The 24,520-nt window shown below is 38.7% G+C and overlaps 2 protein-coding genes across 2 annotated transcripts in view; one reads left to right on the top strand and one right to left on the bottom strand.

The window, feature by feature from the left end:
* Positions 1–24,520, top strand: part of MCM9 (minichromosome maintenance 9 homologous recombination repair factor) — a 168,971-nt gene that overhangs the window by 57,709 nt on the left and 86,742 nt on the right. The gene's annotated exons all lie outside the window — the stretch shown is intronic.
* ASF1A (anti-silencing function 1A histone chaperone) lies at positions 1,549–18,800 on the bottom strand. Its single transcript, XM_044676844.1, has 4 exons — positions 18,120–18,800; positions 12,822–12,937; positions 7,351–7,527; positions 1,549–1,941 (listed from the first exon to the last, which is right to left on the bottom strand). The coding sequence occupies exons 1-4, from the start codon at positions 18,226–18,228 to the stop codon at positions 1,729–1,731; spliced, it is 615 nt and encodes a 204-aa protein (XP_044532779.1). The 5' UTR covers positions 18,229–18,800; the 3' UTR covers positions 1,549–1,728.

The following is a 24,520-nucleotide window of genomic DNA, read 5'->3' as shown; positions in this document are numbered from 1 at the left end:
CTCAAAACAACCTTAAAAATATAATTGTGATGTGAAGTTTTATATGTGAAGGCACTCATAAGGTTGTAAAGCTAGGAGAGTGTTCTATGGGATCTATAAAACAGGTACTAACAACTTTGATGGGACCCATGAAAGAGGAACGATCATGATTTTTTAAAAAACACTTACCTTCTGTCCTAGAATTTGATACTAAGTATCAGTTCCAAGGCAGAACAGTAAGGGCTAGGCAATTGGGGTTGTGATTTGCCCAAAGGTCACACCGCTATTAAGTTTTCTGGGGCCAAATTTGAACCCAAGACCTCCTGTCTCTAAAGCCTGGCTCTCTATCCACTGAGCCTCCTTAGCTGTCCTTCATGATTTTAAATTAATGGTATCTTTTAAAAATTATTTTTTAAATTCCTACTAAACTCCTTTAGGAAATCTAAATACATTTAACCTTATCTTTATCTGCAAAACTGGGAAAGAGTCAATGTCTGAAAATCATGCTTTTCAGAATTATCTGTTACGAAGTCATAGACTTCTTGTTGAGTTCATAATTTTTATATCAGTGTTGCCAAAAATATATTGTCATGCATTATTAAAAAACATTAAATACTTGTTCTAGATACCTGATGAAAAACTGGAAGCCGACTCAACCTCCTGTCCACTAAAATAAGAAGGGCTTCAGTTTTTTTTCTTTTTGAATCTATAACACACTAATTTAGGGAGTTGGCCCATTTAAAAATGTGTATGTATGTATATATCTTGTTTACATGGCTATTTTTTTTTAAACCCTTAACTTCTGTGTATTGGCTCATAGGTGGAAGAGTGGTAAGTGTGGGCAATGGGGGTCAAGTGACTTGCCCAGGGTCACACAGCTGGGAAGTGTCTAAGGCCAGATTTGAACCTAGGACCTCCCGTCTCTATGCCTGACTCTCAATCCACTGAGCTACCCAGCTGCCCCCTACCACGTCCTCTTTAAATCCTGATTGACTAAAATGAAGACTTGCTTAAATGAATAGTTCATGACATACATACATGGCTATTTTAAATAAATTCTATACAGTTAAAACTCCATTGGCATGTTTTACACTCTTATCTCCTACATCAAATTATTTGCTCAACCAATGTTGGGCAAAAAGAGAACTGTGTAGATAACAAAGGAGGTCATGTCAAGAAATCCTTTGTAGCTATTTGACTTCAGATTACCTCTTTTAAGGCATAAACACATAAGGCATAAAATAAATGGAAACTTGCTCTTGAAATTATGCCTCACTGTCTAGCTTCATAGAAGCAGACATTTTAAGGTAATATATAGAAAGAATTTTTTCTTACTTTTCACTTTGGTTAAAGTGAGCTTTGTTCCCAACCGTTTATTAATAGCTGGGAAACTGTAGTATGCTTTATTCATCTCATCCAAGAGATCTTGTCATATTTTTTTCATCCCGGTTAAGGATTTCATTGGTGGTGTTTAGTTTATATTACAGAGGAGAAGAAGAAAATATAATATATATGCTTTAATCAGATTAGTTTTAGAGCAAATAAAATAACACATTAGAGAAAAAAGAATTACTTAAAAATAGTTGTATTTATATTCCACAATTTGATCAAATACTGGTTCTTATAAACTTTCTACAGGATGTTTTTAAAACAAATTCTTCACATTTTGTGTTGACTATGTACTTACGGAATTTCAGGGAAATAGTTCTGTTTTTATAGCTTAACATGTACTAAAGGGATGACAGGTAGTCACATGCAGTCCATATGGGATTCTAACATGACATTTAATGAATTTTCTGATGTTGACCATCCCTTTGATGCTGAAGGCAATGCATCTGTTGAAAGAAGTGACTGTAAGTTTGGGTTACTGCTCTCTGCATCTTCCAGTTTTTCGGTATTGTCTTCCCAGTTAATGTGGAATCTTGTGACCCTGGGATTAGATGCCAAAATATTTCTTTGAAGCTAGAAGTAAAGAAGGAAAAAATAAATTTAGGTGGTAAGGGCTAGATCATTTGGAACAATGAGCTATGCAATTAAGCTGTTAATAAAAAATCAGAATAATTATGTGGAGTGATTAAAATACTGGTCTTGGAATCAGGAAGACCCAAGTTTGAATTCTGCCTCAGACACTAGCCATACTAGCCTTGGGCAAGTCACTCAACTTCCATCTCAATTTCCTCATTTGTAAAATGGGGATGATAACAACAATAATACCTACCCTCACAGGCTTGTTGTGAGGATCTAATGAAATAATAATAATATAGGTAAACCTTATCAATGATTTAAAGTATGTGTATACACCTTAGAGCACTGAAGAAATATGTTTCTCTCTCTTGCTGCTTGTTCACTAAGAGGTCTGTCTAATGGGTAAGCCATATGATAAAGTAAAGCAAGTTTTAGTGAATTATAAATGAAGGGTAAATGGTTTGAAAGTATCACTTTTTCTAATGGATTCTGCAATTTTATAGGAATGAACAAAAAGAGTAAAGAGAATGGAATGGGTAGCCAGGACAAATTACCTAAAAATCTTAATATTTAAATATCTCAATTTTCTAAAAGAAAAGGAAGAGCACAGAGTATTTTGGAAGTTTGAGCTATTTTTTATCTGTTCCATAGGTGAGATGGCTCACTAAGAACTAAACTATAGCTTAAAGGAAAATAAAAGCTTAGTATGATAATAATAATGAAAAACACATTGCAAATCAAGGGGAGAGACTTCAAATTCTTCATCTAATCCCAGAGTTATATTCTGGTACCTTTTAGAAATAGGATTAAACATTGTTACCTTTTACTACAGTTAATCAGTCAATAAGCTTTCATTAAGTACTTCATACATGCAAAGTCAAGAGTGGTTTCACCAATTGTTCGCTCTCTAAAAAGTCAGTCACAATACTTCACCACAAAGCTTCCTTATACATGTGTTTCCATGCAGGGAAGATTTCTTTTCTTCCTAACTTCAGAATTATTCAGGCAATAACACTAGCTATGGTCTATGCCCTATCTGTTTAAAATGCTCAAAATTCATGGGCAGATAAATTTTCAAAATGCTCTTCCTAGTTTGGAATTTCATGCTGTTAATTATCAAAAATATGTACATTAGAACAAGAATTAGGATATCAACAATTTCCATATTGTTCCACCATCTGCCACTGTTCATGAGTGGTTTCTCAGCCATTTAAATAGTAGGACTCATTCCCCATCTTTTGCTAAAATAAAGAAATATTTATATACAGACCTTCACCTATAGATTATATTGGGGGTTGGTGGTGGTCTGAACCCTCAATTTCACAAGTTAAGGGACCTCCTGGCATGGAAACTTCTTCCACTGATAAGAGTTTGCTAGTTACCTGGAACAGGTAAAGTGACTTGCCCATGGGTGTGAGTGTGAAACCCCTTACCCCCTTTTATGATTATAACAGTATTAGCCTTTTTGATTAATAATACATGTGTTACTTTTCAGTTAATAGTCAAATAATATAGTTAGATTTATGAATTATAAGCATTAGTTAAGAAAAATATAGCTTAGGGTGGTATTAAATCTTGCTGACAGACACTTTGACCTTAAGCCTGTAACCCAAATGTTCCTCCCAAGCCCAGCACACCCTGCTGTCAGTGAGGAGTATAGGATGCCCATCTCCTAGGTGCAATGGCTTGTCAGTCATCCTTAGGTGCCATCTTTAGGTCAGAGAACAGGAGGTGATTGATTCCTGACAGGATAAAAATTGTCAGCAAAAACCAGACCCTGTCCCTCTCCCCCCCTTATTGCTGAGGCCTTGCAAAGGTCAAGCCTAATAATAAGATATTAGTTACCACCCATAGTGATGATTTCTGTACTTTCCAGCTTATTCAGCACTTGGTCATTAATTAAGACCTGCCCATGTGGAGGATTTATATTTCATTCTATTTTAACTGTACATTCTGCCTTTAATCTGACACTGTATCATCAACTTTCTGGACACAAAAGAGGCAATCTCCTAAGGCTCGGAGACTTTGGTCTCAACCAGAGTCTTGCTTTATTGTGAGACTAGTCCTCTCTGTTTACCTCATTTTGCATTTTAGATCAATAATTTTTGCCACATAGGTCAGAGATAAAACTTGAACCATAGTCTTCCAATCCACACTATTGCAAGCTGCCTTTCAAGAACAATAATATACAAGTCAAATGTCATTAAGTCCCACCTATCTCCCCAAAATGCTGCCTATTCTCTGGTCAACATCTTCATCTCCACCCTTTTCTCCAACTGCAGGTAGCTGGACCACCTGATACCCTTCTGGGAACCTGGCCTAATTACATTTCATTAAATCTCAGCCAGCTCCTGACTATATACCTACATCCCAGCCATGATTCTCACCTCCCTCCTGACTCCAACCCCTCGTTCTTCCCTTCATTCCCCATTCTGGTCTTCTTACTCAGAACCAATCCTCCATGCCCCTTCCAGGCTCTCTATACAACATCTGATATACCACCAGGGCCCTTTATATTCTATATTTCCTCCTTAGATTGCAAGCTCTTTAGGGGCAGGAACTGTCTTGCTTTCCTGTATTTATGTCTCAGGTGCTTGGTACAGTGCCTGACTCATGGTAAATGCTTAATTGTCTAATATAAATAACTGTACCAGAGGGGGAAAAAATACTGCCTTATCCACCCAAATGAGTGAATTCCATGGCACTGTTTCCTATGGATTGGTTGGGCAAATTTGCTGTTATAGTGAACCTCAGTTTGTTTTCACTCACTGAATATATTGCCAGTTGAATTTAATTCAGCTTATTTCATATATTCCATTAGGGTAGTTAGAGAAAGGGCAGAAAACCATGAGTTTAACTCCCAGCTCCACCATTAAACTATCTTTGTGACATAAAGCAAGTTATTTAAACTCACTGGGCCTCAGCTTCTTCATTCTTGGAATGAGGACAGTTGGACTGGATCTGAGTGGCCAGCTTTTTAAGAAGCTAATAATTGAATATAATAATATCATAAACAAATGATAATTTGTACATTATCTCTCATTTATGCAGTCATTTTGACCTTTCATACTATGGGGAGAAATGACAAACTTTTCTTACCAATGTAATAAAATAAAAACAATTAAAATTTTGTTAGACTTGATTAAAGTAGAAGCTCTTTTTAAAAGAGGCATACGACATTAAACAGATTTACTTGAATCAGACTTGACGCCTAAGATTCCTTATCTTGATCCTTAGTTCCTGTACCAAAAGGAGGCACAAATACAAAAATTGGAAGAATCCTTAGGTCCTTCACAAAAGAAGACTTTATTAAAATTTGGATTCAAGGATTTTGCTTTATCTTCCTTTTACACTTCATATGAACTGTGGTAAAAATATTGTCTCTGCTAGTGATGCTTGACTGTATTATATTTTTAACTTATTCTTTAATCAATTAAATGCATTGTTTACTCAAGCTACATATAAACAAAAGCTTTGATAATTAAGATTTTTATCATGGATCTAAAAGATAGATTTTCATATAGGTTTTCAGATTCTGACAAGCAAATCTACAATTGTAGGTTATGAAGTTAGGCTAACTACATTGTTACTTATGAGACTGAATTCTTTTCAACTATGAAGCAGCATCAGATAGATCTGCTTGGTGCTATTTGTTTGCCCCAAATAACAGTCAAAAAAGTCCAGGCTAAGCAGAGATGACAAAAGGATGTTATCTAAATCATTTCAGTCTTATTTCCATTCCTAGGTTCAAAAATTAAAAGTCACTGGTATTGGGAAGTACTTAGGTCTCAAAGGTGGGGGACATCTTCCCATTCCACATGATCCTATCTTTGTTCTTTCATAAAACCCTTGAGAGGCCTTCCTCTTTTTTTTTTTCTTTTTAATATATGTCAGATAATTTGCTAAGCTGTATTTATGTGACAAAAATCATAAAGACTGCCCCCTCATTTTACAGAAAAGTAAAATGAGGCCCAAGAGGTAACATGCATTCACATAATGTGTGATTTTTAGCCCAGGATCTCTGACATTAGATGCAGTATTTTCCCCATTACATCAGAGATGTCCAACTACTGTTTCTCATTTTCACTTCAAACTGGCTTCCTTCTCTCCTACCCTGATCCATACATGTCCATAATAATATTTTGTAGAACTTTTCATAAATGCTATTGCTTTACCTGTTGTGACTTCTACATGCTCATCATAATTCTCTTCATTGCTCTTTTAGGTCACCTAAAATTTTAATTTCTCAAAGTCCAAGGTGTTGCACAATTCCTAGCCCTTAGAACCAGAAATGCCAAGAGACCATTTGGTCCAGCCCCTTCATAGACAGATGAGAAAACTGGGGTTTGGAAATTCATATACTCAAGGTTCCACAGATATTAAGTGGAAGAGTTTGGATTTGAACCCAGGTTTCCAACTCCAAATCTCATTATGATCATACTCATTATTCACAACAAAACTGTTAAGAGATAGGCTATACTGTAGCAACAAGTACCTAAAAATCTGTGCAGTTTCCAATGCAGTCCTAAGAGGGGAAGATCCCAAAGATCAGAATAATTCATCATGGGGATGAACTAAATATTCTATAAGGTCTTTCATGTTCTATAAATTACTTGCTATTAGGACCTATAGAATACTGAATCTTGGCTCTTAGGTACATTTTTTATTCCATAACTTGAAACTACTGACCTTCATCCCAGGATGAAGTAAGAAAGCAGAATGTAGTGTTTGTGGGTGTAAAAGCAGAGAATGGCAAAACAGAAACATCAATGGGAGAAAAAGGAGCTGGTTAATTGCAGTTACCCAAAGCTCCAAATGTGACTGCTTATCCAGAGCACACATATATTAATACACGAGGCTGAGGAGGGGAGTTGGACCTCCTAAAACAGAATCAGTATCTTTGGGTCCTTCACTAGGAATAATATTAACCAAATATCCCCTGGGTAAATGGCACTATCAATTCAGTTTCAAGTAACAACCTAGTCTTTTCAGGCAGGAACTGCTAGTGGGCAACACTGCTTTGGATACAGAGAAAAGTTATTAAAACCTTTAAAATAAAAATGCTAAGTAGAAGCCCTAAGCCAAGTAAATGCCCTCCTATAGCTAGGCTGAGCCAAGAGAGTTGTGGTCCCTTTGTTTTAGAATCTCAAAGCATATTACAAACATTAATGACCAAAGCTTCCTAAGGGGAGACCATATAGGCTTTGTGAATTATGCAGGGTTAGACTTGATGTTGTAGAACTAACACCAAAATGTCAAATTCTGATTCATAACTATTTCTTACTTAGTTTCTCACTTATTACAAAAGCTACACACATCATGAAATATAAATTGTCACTTTTTGATCCCTTTAAATTATGTAGTAAAAGCAAATTAATTAAAAGATAAGTTTGAAATGTTACTTACCTTAGAAAAGTCTGGTTTTACTGGTGGGTTTTCCCTTAATTCTGTCTCCGTATATTCATTATTTACATAATAGCCAACTCTAATAAATTCTTGACCTCGATAGGTACATGTAATTAGCACAACTGTTACACCTACTGCATCTGCATCTGGAATAAGTCCTGGATTTGGTGCATCAGCCTAGAATGATTAAAAAAGGGGAAAGGAAGGAAAGGTTAACTGCAGACAAGATGAGGATTTTAGTTACCTTAAAGCACTATCAGATAAAGATAGAGCAGTAAGATCTAGGGAATATTTACAATCATGCTGTAAAGGCAAATGTTCATTTCTGAGATTTATAGCTCAAAGAGTTCATGTGTCTCCCATGGGACACCTCTGTACCCCCCCACCTTTAAAAAAAAATAAAAACCTTTATATTCTGCCATAGAATCAATACTCAGTATTGGTTCCAAGGAAGAAGAGCAGTAAGGGCTAGGCAGTGGGGGTCAAGTGATTTGCCCAGGGTCACACAACTAGGAAGTGTCTGAAGCCACATTTGAACTCAGACCCTGGTCCTGCCTCTCAGTGTACCTAGCTGCCCCCATCCTTGAATCCCTAAAGGCATCACTGTATATAGAGAAAATTGTTATTCTTCCTCCATTCTGGGCGTTTTAGAATTTGGGAACATCCCATTATGAAGGATTTATATTAACCAAAAGAGCAATTAAAGATAAATGTTAAAAGTCATCCATTTGATTATCCAGATACACATATGGACTGTCTGTAACCTTCATCCTGCCACCCAGCCCCCTCTCATTCAACTCCCACACTGCCTGCCACCATTGAATTGGCCTAGGCTGGACAATGAAGGCAGCTAAACAGAGCTGTGTTATCTCGGCATCCTCTTTAGAAGGGACCAACACAGGAATCCCCAGAAAGATGATGCAGCTCCTGGTCCAGCCTGCAGGATACCTTACACTAAAGGATTAAGGAGCAAGACCGTAGAGACGTAATCAGAACAACACAAAGCAAAGTGCAATCCAGGTGCCAAAGTGACGTACAAACCACACAAATCCAGTAAAAGATAAGATTTTGGGGGTTTATAAAGGTGGGAAGAAGGCGTGTGAGGACATTCAAAGAAAAGGGAAAAAAGGCCCAGAAGTGAAGAGAAGAACACGCGCCCGGGGTCTGGAGCCTGGTGTCTAACAAAACCTACCCCGCACAATCAGACAGAGACCTAGATGGGCTGAGTGGGGCCGCTTTATTTACAAGGCCTAGAATGCCAGGCTAAGAAAGCTGAACGTGATCTTAGTGGCTGAGGAATACCAGAGAAAGTGGGTCACAGAGAGAAACTGCCTCCAGTCACAGGGATTTCTACAACCCAATATGTATCGACACAACTCTGTCGAGCACCTCCAATCTGATCATCAGTAACAAATATTATTTCCCAAGTGTCTACTATGTATAAGACATTGTGCTGTGTGCTAGTAAGAATACATAGTTATTAAAACATTCTCCCTACTCTGCAGAAGTTTGTGATATAGGAGTGGGGCTCTACTAGGATGAGCCCAATAGACCTTCTCTGGGTTGAATATCAATCATGGAAAAATAGAGCCTAAAGGGCTCTTGGAGACCATCTTGTCTGGGAGTTCTTAATCTTTTTAAAAAATCTTTACTTTCTGTCTTAGAATCAATAATTCTGTTTTGGTTCCCAAGCAGGAAAAGTGGTAAGGGCCAGGCAGTGGGGGTTAAGGGACTTGCCCAGGGTCACACAGCTAGGAAGTGTATAAGGTCACTTTTGAACCCAGGACCTCCCATCTCTAGGCCTGGCTCTTAATCCAATGAGCCATCTAGCTGCCCCTTCTTTGCCTTTTTAATATTATACAACCATCTGACGCTCTGGTGAGGCCTACAGTCTCCTTTTTTTTTCCAGAGTAAAAATTTTAAATGCACAAAGCTTCTTTTAAAAATGAGTTTGTAATGAAATAAATATTAATAAATGTTTAAATAAATAAATGAGATGAGTTTGTGAAACCCAAGTTAAGCTCCACTGATCTAGTCCAACTCCTCTCTCCACCTTTTAAAAAAATATGAAACTGAAACTAAGAGAAATGACTCAGCTACATCCACTCCTCAAGTCCTTCCAGTTTTCACATTTTTCTAGCCCCCACCCTGATAATAGTGTGCATTTTGTGCTCCTCTATAACCTACACTTGCTTCTCTGGTTTATGCTTGGTATTTAAGTCTTTGGCAGAAGTGGGACGTGTATTCATATGTATTTGTGTGTATTCAGCAAGGAAAGGTTTCATGAAAAGATATTTTGAAGCAAGATTGGTATGGGGGAAAGGTCTGCTTCTGGCCTGGAAATACAACCACTTAAGTAGTCAGACTAACTGGCAGAGGTCCATGAAGATTCCCTACCTGGTTGGGAGTAGGGAAAATGGAAGAAGATAAGCCTATTGTGAATGGGGAATTAACGAACGTTCCCCTATCCACACCTTATTTTCCATAAGCAAATTGATTCTGGAGATTACAGTCCATTGCATTTTGATATTTAATATGGACAGGACTAATTGGAGGAGCTGCAAAGGGCCCTTTGCTTAGCCAGAATGCAGGATGGGCATAGTTTATCTAGGGGTCTTGAGACATTTTACTGCAGCTCACTTTGGACAGATGTTTGTGCTTCTAAACCAGAGACTCTTCTTCAGCTTAGAAAGTCATTTAGTCCCTCCTCATTGCAAAGGGAGAGAAACTGAAGCCCGGAGAAGTGATTTGCTCAAGATCATACACAAGTCACTAAGAACCCGGGTCTCCTTACTCTTAAGTCTAGAGCTCTTTCCACAATGCAAGGTTGCCTCTCATCAGTTTACCTCTCACATTGCTGACACACCATTAAGAACAATCCCATAAATATGCTAACAAAGCAGGAAGTGACCCAAAGTCAAAGCACTCCCAAGGCCAATCATTGCTATACTTTACCCTATCATTAAACTATCTGAAATTATTAGAGTGGTTAGTTTGTTAAATGCGCAAATTTAAAACACTACCTTATTCTCACTGTATTTCATCTGTTCTTTTTTTAGCTCCACATTTTAAAGTCATATGGCCAAAGTTGTTGGATACCTTCATCATCCTTTATGTACCCAGCCAAAATTGTGGAGTGTTTTTAAAAGTATGGGGTATCCTGAATGTCTTTGTGCAGTCTTATTTAAGCTTTAGTAGCTTTAAGGCTGTGTGACAACAGAAAGCCTTCCTTTAAGCCAGAAAGATCTGGGTTCAAAGCATGCCTCTGAAACAAACTGACTGTGTGACCCAGGACAAGTCACCTAGCTTCTACGTTCTCTAAGGATCTCTCTAGCTAAATCAAGAAGCTTTCATCCAATACTGATTATGTGCCAAGACTTTCAGTTGCAGAGAAGGTGCCATTAAACATTTGTAGAGGCAGTTCCTTCACCCAGAGCTTGCTAAGCCCATGACACAGGCCTAGGCCCTTTCCCTAGCCTAAAACACACAGGAAAGGTTTCATGATGGCTTTAGTGTAGGACCGAGCAGGAATCACCAAGTATTTGTACAGCCTTGTATTAGACATGACTGCAGTAGCCTAACGTGGCTGTCCCATTAAAACAAAATAGGAAAAGTAACAGACAACTTCACACTTCGGCATGGTCAGTGGCAGTCTGCCACCCCGTGAATCCTCGCCAGACGTGTGGCTCTCCTCACGAAGCAGAGCTGATTCTACTTTTCTACACACAGAAACTTCAGGGAGGGCTAAGCTGAAAGGGAAGAGAAAAGCTGTGCAGGTATTTAAAAGTTCTAGACATAACTTCCAATGGCTCCAGTGGTCTTACGGAAATCTTTAAGCCATAGAAAATAGGACAAACACTTCCCCTTTAATGGCATTCACTTCTTTTTTATTCAGTTACTTGTTGAAATCTGCTTAACTCTCTATCTGCTTCCCTTCAATCATAATACCGTCTGTCTTGTGAGAATGCCATCTGTCTGGGGAGGAGCAGGGGCTGTGTAAGGGGAAGGTTAGTGTCCAGGACCAGGGAGAAAGCATTCACATCCTTCTAAGTTAAGGATTCACAATGTACATTTGTTCCGGAGGGCTGCAGCTTGTTAAGAGATACCAATATCTGAAGCTCAATGCAAGAATTTTTTCTTTGGCTTTCCTTGGAGAATTTTTCCCTACATGTTTCCTCCATGCCTTGGGATCACTGAGCTAACTGAGGGGGTCAGAGCCAGACCTCACGCAAAGGAAATGCTAAGTCGAAGAGAGGGACTTATTTTTGAAGAGCAATACAGAAGAACTTATTCAAAGGTTTCTTTGCCTGCTTACTTTTTCCTGCCTCTGTTAATGATGGAAAATTACTGAAGTTATTAAACAGCTAGGTAACAAAGTAGATAGAGCAGAGGACTGGGTTCAAATGTCCTCAGACACTTCCTAGCTATGTGACCCTGAACAAGTCACTTAACTCACATTGTCTAGTCTTTAGGGTTCTTCTGCCTCAGAATCAATACACAGTATTGATTCTAAGACAAAAGGTAAGCGTTTAAAAAAAAAAAAGAATAAGAAAGAAAGAAATCATGATCCTGGGGTTCATTGTGGGGAAGATTAAGTGATACCCCTAAGTGATAAAATCAAGGACCATTATGTGATAGTCTCAGCTCTGAAAAATTATACACTGATCTGTTTACCTAGTAAAGTGATTATTTTAGTGCTGGTAGAATTGATAATAGGTAAAGTAGTACCATGAGAAGATGAGATGGGAAATGGGATCATTGGGCCACTCAAAAAAATTATTTGCTTGATAGCACACCTCTGACTTCTACTTTTCACAGCTGAAAAGGACTTATATTTTCTGTGACAGGCCATGTTTTAAATTGTGATCACCTCTATCAGGGCCACTGTATATAGCCCTTGTCATCCCTATTAAAGCTTAATATATGTTAGTGATGCTCGAAGTAAGGTCAGCAGAAAGTTAGTGGACTATGAATATCATTCAAGGATTCATTCCATAGGCTTATCTATCCTTTTGTGATATTCAGGTTAACAATATGACAAGGTATATCTTTTTGTTTCTGGCATAAACCAATCACATTTAGTTTATTCTTCATTGGTGCCATTTTAATGACACAAACATATCCTTAATACAACAGGAGGGTAAATTCTGAAAGCATTCCCTCCATAATAATAATAATAATAATAATCAAGCACTCTGTAGTTTCAGGCAAAAGTAGACATAACCTTTATTTGCCTTAGTTTTCCTCATATATGAAATGGGAAGGATAATAGAACCAATTTTGCAACATTGTGAGGATCAAATGAAATAATAATTGTAAAGTGCTTAGCAAAGTGTCTGGCACATAGTAAGCACTATATAAAATTTAGCTATTATTAATAAAAGTATGGTGTTAAATAGAAGTGCAAGGTTTTACAAATGCAAAATACTTTCCAGAAACTTATTGGTACAAACATTTAACAGTAATCTTACCTGAAATACAAACATATGCCTTCCTGCAGGAACAGGGCCCACTAAAACAGAGTCTAAAACTTGGTCGTATTCTTCACTTTCTGCTGAACCCACATAGATAATTTTCCACTCCAAGTCTAGAGTTAAAGACCAATACACATTATTTTACACTAAAGGATTACAATACTGATTAATTCCAATACCCCTTTTAACAGCAACTGATTCACATCTGTCATCCCTAAATCCACCTCACCAAAGCATAGATCCAAAAAAGATTCTCAATTTCTGGGAGAACCTAATCCTCCCCATCCCTTGGCTCCTCCTGGAAAATCTCTCATTTCAGAAAGTAATTCCTTAAGACAAAGGAGTAAAAAAGAAAGGGGGGAGGGTCAATTCAGCAAAACTAATACATCAGCCAACTTTGATCTCTTTTCAAGCCAATAAGGCTTTCTTAAGTTTGCCATAATCAGAGGTATGAAAAACTGCCCACTTCAGCTCTAATGACTACCTTTGCCTTTATTCCTTAATTCAGCAAACATTAAGTGGCTATTGTGTGCTGAGAAGACAAAGATTTTTTTTAATGATTCCTGCCTGCCCTAGAGGAGCTTACATTCTATTGGGGAACCATTCACCTGAACCAACCATTAATACAGTTAACATGTTCTCTTTGAACACCCCAAATGTAAAATTTATCCCGAGTCAAAAATAATAAACCCTAAGAAGTAAGACAGGTTCCTGGGGGTGGGCTCAATGGGGCATGCTTGTTTGGGGCTACTTTTATGTTCATATTACATATACATATGCAAACTTCTCTGGCATATGCCGTCTATATACTATTTATACCCAATGTCCCATCTTCCCAACTAGACTGTAATCTTCTTGAGGAACTGATTCATTTAAGCAGCATTTATTGAACATTTCAAGGCACACTGCAACATACACAAACATTTATTGACGATGATTCATATAATAGCAGGGCTATATTTAGCTGGTTGAACAGCTCTTCCTCCTTTGACATGTTTTACAAAACTCCATTCTACTTTGTGTAATGAAATTTGCTTATTTTGACACTTAAATTTTGCTATTCCTTTTTTTATTCTCAGATAGTACATGATATAGTACCTATAGAACTATTCTTGTAATCATGAATTTCAAATTTTGTATATATACATGTGTATAAACCTAAAAAATAAACACAGGATAATTAGCACTAATAGTATCACAGTAGGTCAGCATAGGAGAAAGGAATATGATAGGGTATAAACACATCTCTTCTTGGTTTTATATAGGAATTGAAGGAAACCTTAAATAACATGGAATGTTCATTATTTAGGGGATTGTGTCTATATGTGAATATGCCTGTTTAGATATTTAAGTTAAACTGGATATATTTGAATGCATGAAATAACAGGTGTTATTTATGGCTGCTTAAATAATTTAAGAAAAATCACTTATATCACTTTATCTTTGTATTCTGAATAATCACTGCTCCAAGTGATTTTATTTCCATAATCTAGATTTGTTTGAAAAAGAAATGTTTCATAGGTCACAGTTTTTTCAATCAATGTGTTGTATTGGTTATGAGAAGATGTCTATGATAACAACTTCTAAAACACATGCCAAAAATGGTATGAAGAAGATCTCTAGGGTCCATAAACTGGCTATCTACTGCCATGCCCCCATCCTTACTTTCTTGAACTATTATTATTCTTTTCTTTGACTAGAACATTAAAATAGTTTGTCCAGGCTCTGGAAGGACAGGCTATTCTGAAACAGTAACCTACCTTACTAGAGAAAGCTGTTCACCTACAATATTAGATAGCATAATTACTACATCCAAATACAGGAGATGTGGAGGCAGATTTGAGTGAATGGTCCAGAGTTCAAATGTTGATTTTATGTAAGACCTTGGCCCTATATAATAAGGCCTTGCCCAAGTCACTTAACTTCTTTGGACTTCAGTTTCCTCATCTGGAAAATGAAGGAGTTGGACTAGTTAACATCTAAAGTCCTTCCATTTCTAAAACCTATGATCATGAGAGTAAATGTTTAAACTAAAGCTATTATATTTTATTTATTTATTTTAATGCCCTTACCTTCCATCTTAGAATCAATACTATGTATTGGCTCCAAGGCAGAAGAGCGCAAAGGGTAAGGGCTAGGACTAGGCAATGGGGGTTAAGTGACTTGCCCAGGGTCACACAGCTGGGAAGTGTCTGAGGCCAAATTTGAACCTAGGACCTCCTGTCTCTAGGCCTGGCTCTCAATCTACTAAGCTACCCAGCTGTTCCCTAAAGCTATTATATTTTAAACAAGCACTAATAATTGTGTGCCAAGCTCCATTGTGGTACCAACATTAATTTTTTTTTTCAGCCTTTACCTTCTATCTTAGAATCAGAACTAAGTATTGGTTCCAAGGCAGAAGAGCAGCAAAGGGTGGTTAACTGACTTACCCAGGGTCATATAGCTAAGAAGTGTGAGGCCAAGACCTTTCATCTCCAGGCCTGGCTCTCAATCCACTGAGCCACCTAGCTGCCTGGTATCTACATTATTAAAAGTATTTGTTGACTACACGCAGTTCCTTTAATCCACCTGGCCTTTAGCTGGAACACCACTCAAACAGACCACATTTTCAAAGAACTCCTTAGCAACTTCGGGGAAAGGGGTGGGTGACTCAGCTCAAATTATCTTTTAAAATATTAAATGTTTGTTCAGAGAAATGAAGTGTCTTATGTGATAGTTGGTGTATCCTTGACATCCAACCCTGCAAACCCCAGTACTAACTGGTTTCTCACTGGATGTCAATTAAAAGTTAAAAAGTAGTTTTGCCTCTGTCATAGTTTAGTGCTTTCACTATTCAAGACTATGGACCTAGAGAAGCTCTTCATCAAGATTTCTTATTAGCTATGAGACCTAAATTGGGAGGCACTACCAAAGACATGCTTATGTCTTAGGAAACTCATAAATAACATTTGGCAAAACCTCCTTTTTTTTTAACCTATTCATCTGTCTTATACTTAATGCTGATGGTGACTAAGAGACTACAGCTGTCTGCAATGAACAAGGTGCTTTTGAATGAGAAAACAGAAATACAATTCTGCATTTTGCCAGTTACTAAGCTTTATTTTAATTCTGTTCATTTTTTATAATTGGTCCATTTCTTGACCCATCAAGTTCAAATAGTTATGCACAGAAATTAAAAACTAGTTTAAAAAAAAACAACAGAAAATAGCCATTAACGATCATGAGAAAAGACATTTTATGAAGTTTGCCTTGACCATTGTCCACATGAGAAATTCAAAATAATTTTTAATAATGCTTAGGGTATACTATAAATACTTTACTTGTATTTCATCAGAATAATTCTCAACTAAAATTTAGCAGCAACAATAAAATAGCCTCAATGTCAAATGTGGAATAGCATCTTCACTTTCAGGAAACTAAATTTCACAAAATTTAGGAGAATTTTTTAAAAGCCGGGGTAAATTTTATTTTCTGAAATGGCCTATATATATATATATATACTTAGAGATGAAAATAAAGATGATGAAAATTTTTTATTTCTAAAATATACAGTTACTAAGCTTTCTAGGCCTCAGTTTCCTGATCTGTAAATAGTGGGTGTTAAATTAAATTCCTTGGTCCTCTAGATCCTATGATCATCTTATTTAAGCACTTAAAACTATTTTTTTTCCTTTCTCCTCCTCTTAATATGTTAGACTGTTTAAGAGCAATTTTCACTTTTCATTTGTTGATGGGGACTTATCTTAATAGCATGTCAACAAGTTCCTGAGCTTGGTCTTCTGAGTAGGTGGGATCCCAGATAAGAACCGAGAAAGTTCTACTTTTAACTGGGTTCTCATTTCCAAGCCCATACATTAAGTCCTGCATTTAACATATTTAACTAATTTATGCCATTGTATTCCTTGAAACTTTGGGAGGTTGCAATTATTTGCCCTCAGAAATAAACAGGAAATTTTTTTTCCTAGATTCACTTTAAATGTTCATTTTTTTTTAAAATTCCCAGAGTTATTAGTAATAATAGCTACCTAGCCTTTATAGCGCTTTTAACATTTGCAAAGCGCTTTGCGTTAGCATTCTGGAGCACCTCTTGTCCCTGGACATCCTCCTTGTAGCCAAGGCTGGTTGGAGGTGATTCCCTCTAGAGCCTCTCAAATTATTTGCAGTTGTCAGAATCCCCGGGGAAGGCAGTTTGGCACCCTGCCCTCTCCCGGGGCTGGTAGGGGCGGGGGGGGGGGGGGCGGGTGTAAGAGCACCGAGGGAGGCAGTGTGTGCATGCCTGTGTCGGTACCCGCCTCCCCACTAGATTCAGGAAGCTGGAGAGGAGGGCTGAAAGCTAGCCCCGGCTTTTGCCTGCCGGTCTAATTAGGCTATGTGAAGCAAGGGTCCTCTGGCATAAAGTAGTGCAACTTTAAAGGGAGTTCTGGCCTTTCAAAGTGGAGTAGGGGGAGGTGGGCAGGTGTAGGGAGTTATAAGCACTTAAAACAGCCGGGGGGGTGGTTTGCCAGCCTTGGAGCTAGCGACGCCAGGGGCTCGGAGCTCATTTTCCACTCTGGGCAAAAGATGGCTCCGTTTTCGAACTCTCCGGCGAGCACAGACACGCGCACACACCAGACTCAGCTCTTTTTTAAAAAAATCTCATTCCCTCCCACCCCAAGTCCCAGGCCATGCAAAACAGGGGGACTTGCACCCTCTCCCTTCGCGGGCTTCTCGGCATTAGTCTCCTGACTAAGCCAACTCCTCATCTTGGAGCAACCTAGGGGTGCCGAGGCTCGTGGGGGTGCCTGCCGGGCTCCTCTCTCTCCTCCCGTTAACCCCTCTCCCACACCCAGACAAAGCTGACAACATGGCTACCACCACTCAAACAAGTTACTTGCAACTTCAGCCCGGCTTTGCAAAAAGGTAGTGTAGGGAAACTGGGGCGCCTTCCCCTCCCTCCCACTCGGTCTCCCCGCCGGGGCGAAGGACACAATAGTGAAATGCACCCGCTTCAAGTTTCCCTCCAGCAGCAGCAGAAGCAGCCGCCACCACTGCCGCCGCCGCGCGCCTTGGCCAAAGCCCCACCGGCCCCACCGGAGCTGCATGTCTGCAGCAAGAGCAGCAGCCCATCCTCCTCCTTCTTCCTTCCCTCCCTCTCTCCCTTAGATGCAGCAGAGAATAAAACTAGGAAAGAGTGGAGGGAGAGAAGAAGGGGGGGGGGGGGGAGAACCACCAGGCCTTGGGAAAGTTTTCGCGTAGAAAAACCTGCCCCCGAGAACCCTGGGCTGAAGCCCCCCTGGCGGGACCCGATCTACTCACCTTCCGACAGATCCTCTATGCACTCAAACGTGATTTCGAACTGAAAAGGGTTGTAGAAAGGAGAAGGATTGTCCAGCACCACTACATTGTTCACCTGAACCTTTGCCATATTTTGAGAGAGAGGGAGAGAAACCCCACACAAACAATGGGAATGGGGTGTTCTTGCAGCACAACCAAGTCCAACGTGTTCTGGTTGGGCGAAGCCCCCGCTCCAGCACCGGCCCCGGGCCAACGGCGGGCGGCGGCGACTTGGGAAACTTTTTGTTGTCTTTCCCTCCTTGTCGTCGTCGTCTTCTTCTTCTTCTTCTTTTTTATTTACACCGGGAAAAAACTCCACAGTGTTTTTGCAGCTTTCCTATTTCACTCAACTACAGCCCATTCTGCTCGGTTAACTAGCAGCGTGGGCCCCGATTGGCTGCACGCTGAGCTCTGACCCTCCTCCTCCTCCAGCTCCTGCTCCGGGAGAGAGCAAGATGGGCTCCCTTCCCCTGAATGGGCTCCGAAAGGTTCGCGGCTGCTCCACCTGCTGGCGTAGACGAGGACAAAGGCGGAGAACAAAGTGAGCCGGGTGACAGCCTGGGAGGAACGCCGGGGAGGGCTCCTCCGGAGCCGAGCGGGGCAGAGCCGAGCGGGCGGGCTGGCGAGACCGGGAAAGAGCTGAGGAGAGCCGGGAAGCCCCGCCCACGGGATTGTTTCCACGCTGTTCTCACGTAGGGTGTGTCAGCCAGTAGTTACTGGGGATCTGGGAGGGGAGGGGACAGGGGAGGAAAAGGGAGGAGAAGAGGGAAGGGAAGGGAAGAAGGAGGAGGGAGGAAAAGGCTAGGAGAAGGGAAGAGAGCCAGGGAGGGGGAGGAGAGAGAAGAGGAAGAGAGAAAACAAGTGGAGGGAAAGAGACGAGCAGAGAGTGGAAAAGGGAAAGGAGGAGAGGAAAGCAAAGAACGCTGACTTTAATTTATTTAAGCTTACCAACACCGTTGTTTTCTCTCATATTTAAGGATTCTGTGGATTCACCAGATTGATGTATCCATATCCAATATAGAAACGTCTATATGAGTAAACGTGAATCACACAGTTGGGTTGAGGGGGTTGCTTGTGAATGCTTTGGGTATTTCAGCAAACAAAATGCTTTCTTAACAATGTATAAAGGTTTATTTTCCAAATGAACCCTCCGATGTTTTGACTAGTATCACTTAATTGGACATCTTGAAAAAGGATCCAGATGATATTTGCCTCAAGTCATGGGGATAGTCAGGAAACTTAGCCCTACTCTTCCCATGGGCTAACCTCTACAAATCTGCCATCTTCTAAAAGGCTGAGAACCACTCTATCCAAGGGGTTCCCAAACTTTTAAATTTCATGGACCCCTTTGGCAGCCTGATAAAGCCAATGGACTCCTTTGCAGAATCATGTTTTGAATGCCTAAAATAAAACAGATAAGATAACAAAGGAATCCAAGTATTTTGAATTTTTTAAATTTAATCCAAGTTCACAGACCCCCATTCCTCCCAGTTAAGAATCCCTTCTAAGTCTTTCCAGTTCTAGAAAACCTTTCCTAAATCAAGTGTTGTAAGAGGTTCAACTCAGGGCTCTTTTGATAGGACGGGAAAAGAAAAAGCAATAAATTAGGAGTAAAAAATTAGGGGTAAAGAAGAGAAACATAATAGAGAAAAGTTAAAGGATAGGGGTAGGCTAGAGAGATGAGAAAAGCAAAAACAAGCATTGCCAGATTTTAGATATAATTCAAAATCTGGTATCTAAAACCATTAGTAATTTTAGACATATTTTTAGGCCTCAGAAATATATTCAAAGGAGCCTCTGCATTCCCAAAGCCATACCAATATGGAAAAATGTTGATTCCATTTATAGCCCTTTGCTACTAATATGGGTTTTCTGATCTTGGGAAAGAAGGTTCTCATAAAACCTTTTGTGAGTTTTTACAACTTTTCATTTATTAGCAATTACTCATATAAAAATTAGCAAAATTAACACTAAAATGTTTTCGTTTATTCCATTCACAAATCAGCTGTTTATCTTAAATATTCATGACTAAATGAGTAGACCTGCTAATTAAAGTAAAATAATCTCCTACATATCCTATCAGAAGCATGGTAGAAAGAATCCTTAGAGTTAGAAGATCCTGAGTTCTAGTCCCACTTTTTTCCCCTTTTTTACAATTCTGATGTATATTGCTAGGGTGACCTTGAATGCTTTTACCTTTTAATCCTCTAAACTCTCTAAGGTGATAAATTTCAAAGAAAGTACCAACCTAGAAGTTGTTCACTGATATGGAAATTCCTTCTATCAAAGAAATGATATCTTCATTCTCTGTCTCCATGAAATTAGGGCATCAAAGAGATAGACCTTACAGACCATCTTGTACAAGTGCATCATTTTAAAGATGAGGAAATGAAAGATTCCAAATGCTGTGACTTGTCCATAGCCACCTATGTAGTAAGTGACAGAGCCAGCATTCAAACTTTGCTCTCCAAATCCACAGTTTCACACAGAGTAATAGACTAGATCTTCCCTAAGATCCATTCTGGTTCCGAAACTCTGTTGTTCACTTATGTCAGTCATGTCCAACTCTTCCTGTTCCCCATTTGAGGTTTTCATAGCAAAGATACTAGAGTGGTTTGCCATTTCCTTCTGCAACTCATTTTTTACATGAGGAAACTGAAGCAAACAGGGTTAAGTGATTGGCCCAGGGTCACCCATCTAGTGTCTGTAACCAAATTTTAACTCAGGTCTTTCTGATTCCAGACACAGCACTCTATCCTATAGGTCATTTGGCTGCCCTGGCATTTTCTTTGCAATAATACATGTGTTTGAATTTAAATAGTTATTGTTCTTCACACACACACACACACACACACACACACACACACACACACCCAAGGGATGATTTTGGTGACCTTTGCAAGATTCCTCAGTTCAAAAGATCAGTCATGTGAAGTAAGGAATCTCTTCCCTCATCCATATTTTTGCTTATCTCAGTCCTGACAATCTAGAAAGTAAGCTAGCTTAGGTCCCATCTGGTGCTTAGCAGAGAGACACAAAAGAATTCAACAGCCACATATAGAAATTGGCCAAAAAGATTTCCTCATGGTGTTAGTAGACATAGCATATGGATCAGAGTAATAAAACCAAACTGTTAACAGTGGCTGTGTGCTGATGATAGGCCCATGTGGATGATAGTCATCCTTTGTGTTAACAAGTAGACTGATATCACAACTATGTTAAGAGGAAAAGCTGTACCCTGTTCAGGAAGATACCCTGGATATATGCTAAAATAAATACCCCTTTGCAAACAATTTTTTTTACTGTAATTGTGAATAGTAAATGAAATTGCCAAAATATCATAAATGATTGTAAGGGGAAATTCTAGGTCATAGGATAATAGACTTAGAACTGGAAGAGACCTTAGAGGTTAAGTGAATTTGGCAAGGGAAAAAAATTACATTTTTATTTTCACTAACCTCTAACTGAAATTTAGCATTTCCTTCAATTTTTTGAAAACATTATTTAGTGAAGAGGTCCATCAGCATTCCCAAATTGCCAAAAAGAGGTACAAAACACAAACACGCACACACAAGATTAATAATCCTTGTTCTATAACCATGATTCTAGAACAACCCCTTCATTTTACAGATGAGGAAACTGAGACCCAGAGAGATTAAAAAATTGGCCTAAAGTGGTGGGGCTTAAATTCAAATCCAGTTCATCCTCTTTCAAAGCCAGTGCTCTTTCCACTGACTCCATGTGCCTCCTCCCTATTATTTTGGAAGTACAAATTAATGAACTACACAAAAACAGAGTGAAATCTAACTCAAATAATTTTGTAATCTTACCTTAGAAAAGAGCCTGGCCTTAAGTTCTACGCGTTAGGGAAGTCTCAACATTCTAAAGAAGTTTTAAGTCATAAAACTCCATTATGATGCTTATTTAGGGTGGGCAGTGAGGAAAGTTGGCTCCTTTTGAGTAATGTCTGAATGGTTCACCTTTAGTTCATCCATTTCCTTCATTGTTTCGTAGCCAGTGTGTCCGGAGAGCATATTTATTTTGTCTTTTTAAGACTGCAGTGATTATCTTCACAAGCTGGCATCTTCCTATAGTTTCAGTTCCTTATTGGTCCAAATTTTTTTTATTCTTCTATTCTTAATTATCATATGTTAAGGATTTCAAAAACTGACTTTTCTTGAATTCTTTTTTTATTCAAAGATATTTTATTTTCCCAATTACATGAAATAACAATTTTCAACATAAGTTTTCCAAAATTATAAGATCCAAATTGTCTCCCTCCTTCTCTTCCCTCTGTTCTCTCAGATATGGTAAGCAATTCATTCAGGATTATGCATGTATTACCATGTGACATATGCTTCCATATTGGTCATTATTGTAAAAGAATACTTATATAACACAAAACCCCAAAACAAAAACATAAATAAACTAATGCGAAAAAATAGTATGCTTTGATCTGCACTCCGACTCCAATAGTTCTTTCACTGAAAGTAGATGGCATTCTTTGTTATAAGTCCAAGAATTGTCCTGGATCATGGTATTGCTTTTCTTGAATTCTTAACCAATACCACCACTACCCCATTCAAAATTCAGTAAACAAAAGTTTAGAAATATAGTTATTTTCATTTATCTTCTCCACTATACTAGAAAGTACATTTTGGCTAGGACCTTGTCATATTTTTCATTGACTCTTAAGTAATCCCTTTTCACTTAGCACCATACATTGTGCAAAGTTGATTCTCATGAAATCTTCACTGAGTGAACAAATAATGGTCAAAAAAGGACTCTGTAATCCTTAGGGGTACCATAATATTTTTACATTTCTAAATGGTCAACAGAAAGACAGGATTTGTAAGCACTGTGATATTGGTAGTATTTAGTAAGATTTGCTATTTGCCTGAAATCTAGCAATAATTGTAAGAATTGTTAGAATAAATCTATGGTCTGGACGCATGGGGAGAATGGTGGAGAGAAGAATAAAATGAATAGGATGGAAAGAGGCTAGCAAAATTAGGGAAAGACCATTTGATGATTTTTCAGATTGGTAAGCAATCATTGATTATAATAGCTCTTTCTGTATTCCCCAATCAGAAACTCAATTAATCACAATAGATAAATTTTACTACATGTGGGAAAAGAGTATAGTTGAATAACCCTAGTTTAGTAATTGCTCATGTGAAATAAGATCTTCCTAGTATCCCTCAGTCCCTTGGGAGAGATTTGTTAAGGCCTGGGCCAAGTATACATCCCATTTTTTGGTCATACCACCATTTTTGCAGAACAATTAGGCTTTAATCAAATCTAATTTTTGAATTATCTCTTGTGTCCAAGACACTTGGCTTAGGTCCTGAGCATACAAAGACAAAAAATATTTTCAACCTTAGAGGAATCTATGTTCTAGGGGGATACAACATGTAAATATAGCTATATTTTGAGAAAGGAGAAAACACTGATAATTATGAAAATCATGAAGTCCTATCCACAAGAGATTTGCCATATGACCTTAGCTTTGAAGGAAAAGAGCTAAGAATTTCAAGAGGTGAGAGTGAAGAAGGCATAAATTCCAGGCATGGATAGGGACATAAGCTTAAGCAAAGAGATGGAGGTAGGAAATGGAATATACTGAATTTGTCAAATAACAAGTATGTGCCTACACATAGAGTGTATGAAGGGAAGTAATGTAAAATAAGCCAAGAAAAGAAAGCTGGAGCCACATTAGGAAAGGCTTTACATGACAGAGTTGGTATTTTATCCTAGGGGCATCAGGGAACTATTGGAAGTTATTGAGCAGGAGATTAATGTAGTCAGGCTTGAGCCTTAGGAATACTTTATTTGGCAGTTTTGTGAAGGCTGTAGTGAAGAAGGGAAGAGACTGGATGTTGAATTCCAGCTTGGAAACTATTGCAATAGTCTATGCAAGAGGTGATGAAGGCCTGGTCTAATGTGATGGCCATGTAAATGGAGAAAAGAAGACTGGTGTCAGAGATGTGGTTGTAGACTGAAATCAATAAGACTTTACCAGTTATTGAAACTGATATGAGAGGTGAAAAAAAAAAAAAGGAAGGGAGGTAAAGATGACTGAGGTTGTGAACCTGTGTGACTGCCTAGATGGTGGATGTAAGTGTGAAGAATGAGTCTCCTCAATACATAGAAATTTGGAGGAAGGGGTGGGTTTGTTGGAAAAGGTAATTATATTTAGAACCTTCTGAGACTGATCTCTCTCCAGGATACCTATAGGAGGATGTCTGATTGGTAGATGGTGACTGGAACCTCAAGGGAGAGAGTAGGGCTAGATGTATCATCTGCATAGATGTGAAAATTGAATCCACAGAGATTGAGGAGATCACCTAGAGAGAAGGAAGAGAGCCTACAACAGAAATTTG

Source organism: Gracilinanus agilis, chromosome 4 (assembly GCF_016433145.1).
Source record: "Gracilinanus agilis isolate LMUSP501 chromosome 4, AgileGrace, whole genome shotgun sequence".
Taxonomy (NCBI): domain Eukaryota; kingdom Metazoa; phylum Chordata; class Mammalia; order Didelphimorphia; family Didelphidae; genus Gracilinanus; species Gracilinanus agilis.
This window is presented reverse-complemented; position numbering and strand designations above follow the sequence as displayed.

Bases quoted from the DNA above. Each gene is read 5' to 3' on its own strand.
- ASF1A (XM_044676844.1), bottom strand. From the start codon at position 18,228: ATGGCAAAGGTTCAGGTGAACAATGTAGTGGTGCTGGACAATCCTTCT. The intron at 12,938-18,119 runs GTGAGTAGATCG...CTTTAACTCTAG, and splicing joins CATAGAGGATCTGTCGGAAG to ACTTGGAGTGGAAAATTATC. The intron at 7,528-12,821 runs GTAAGATTACTG...TAATCATTCTAG, and splicing joins GGCATATGTTTGTATTTCAG to GCTGATGCACCAAATCCAGG.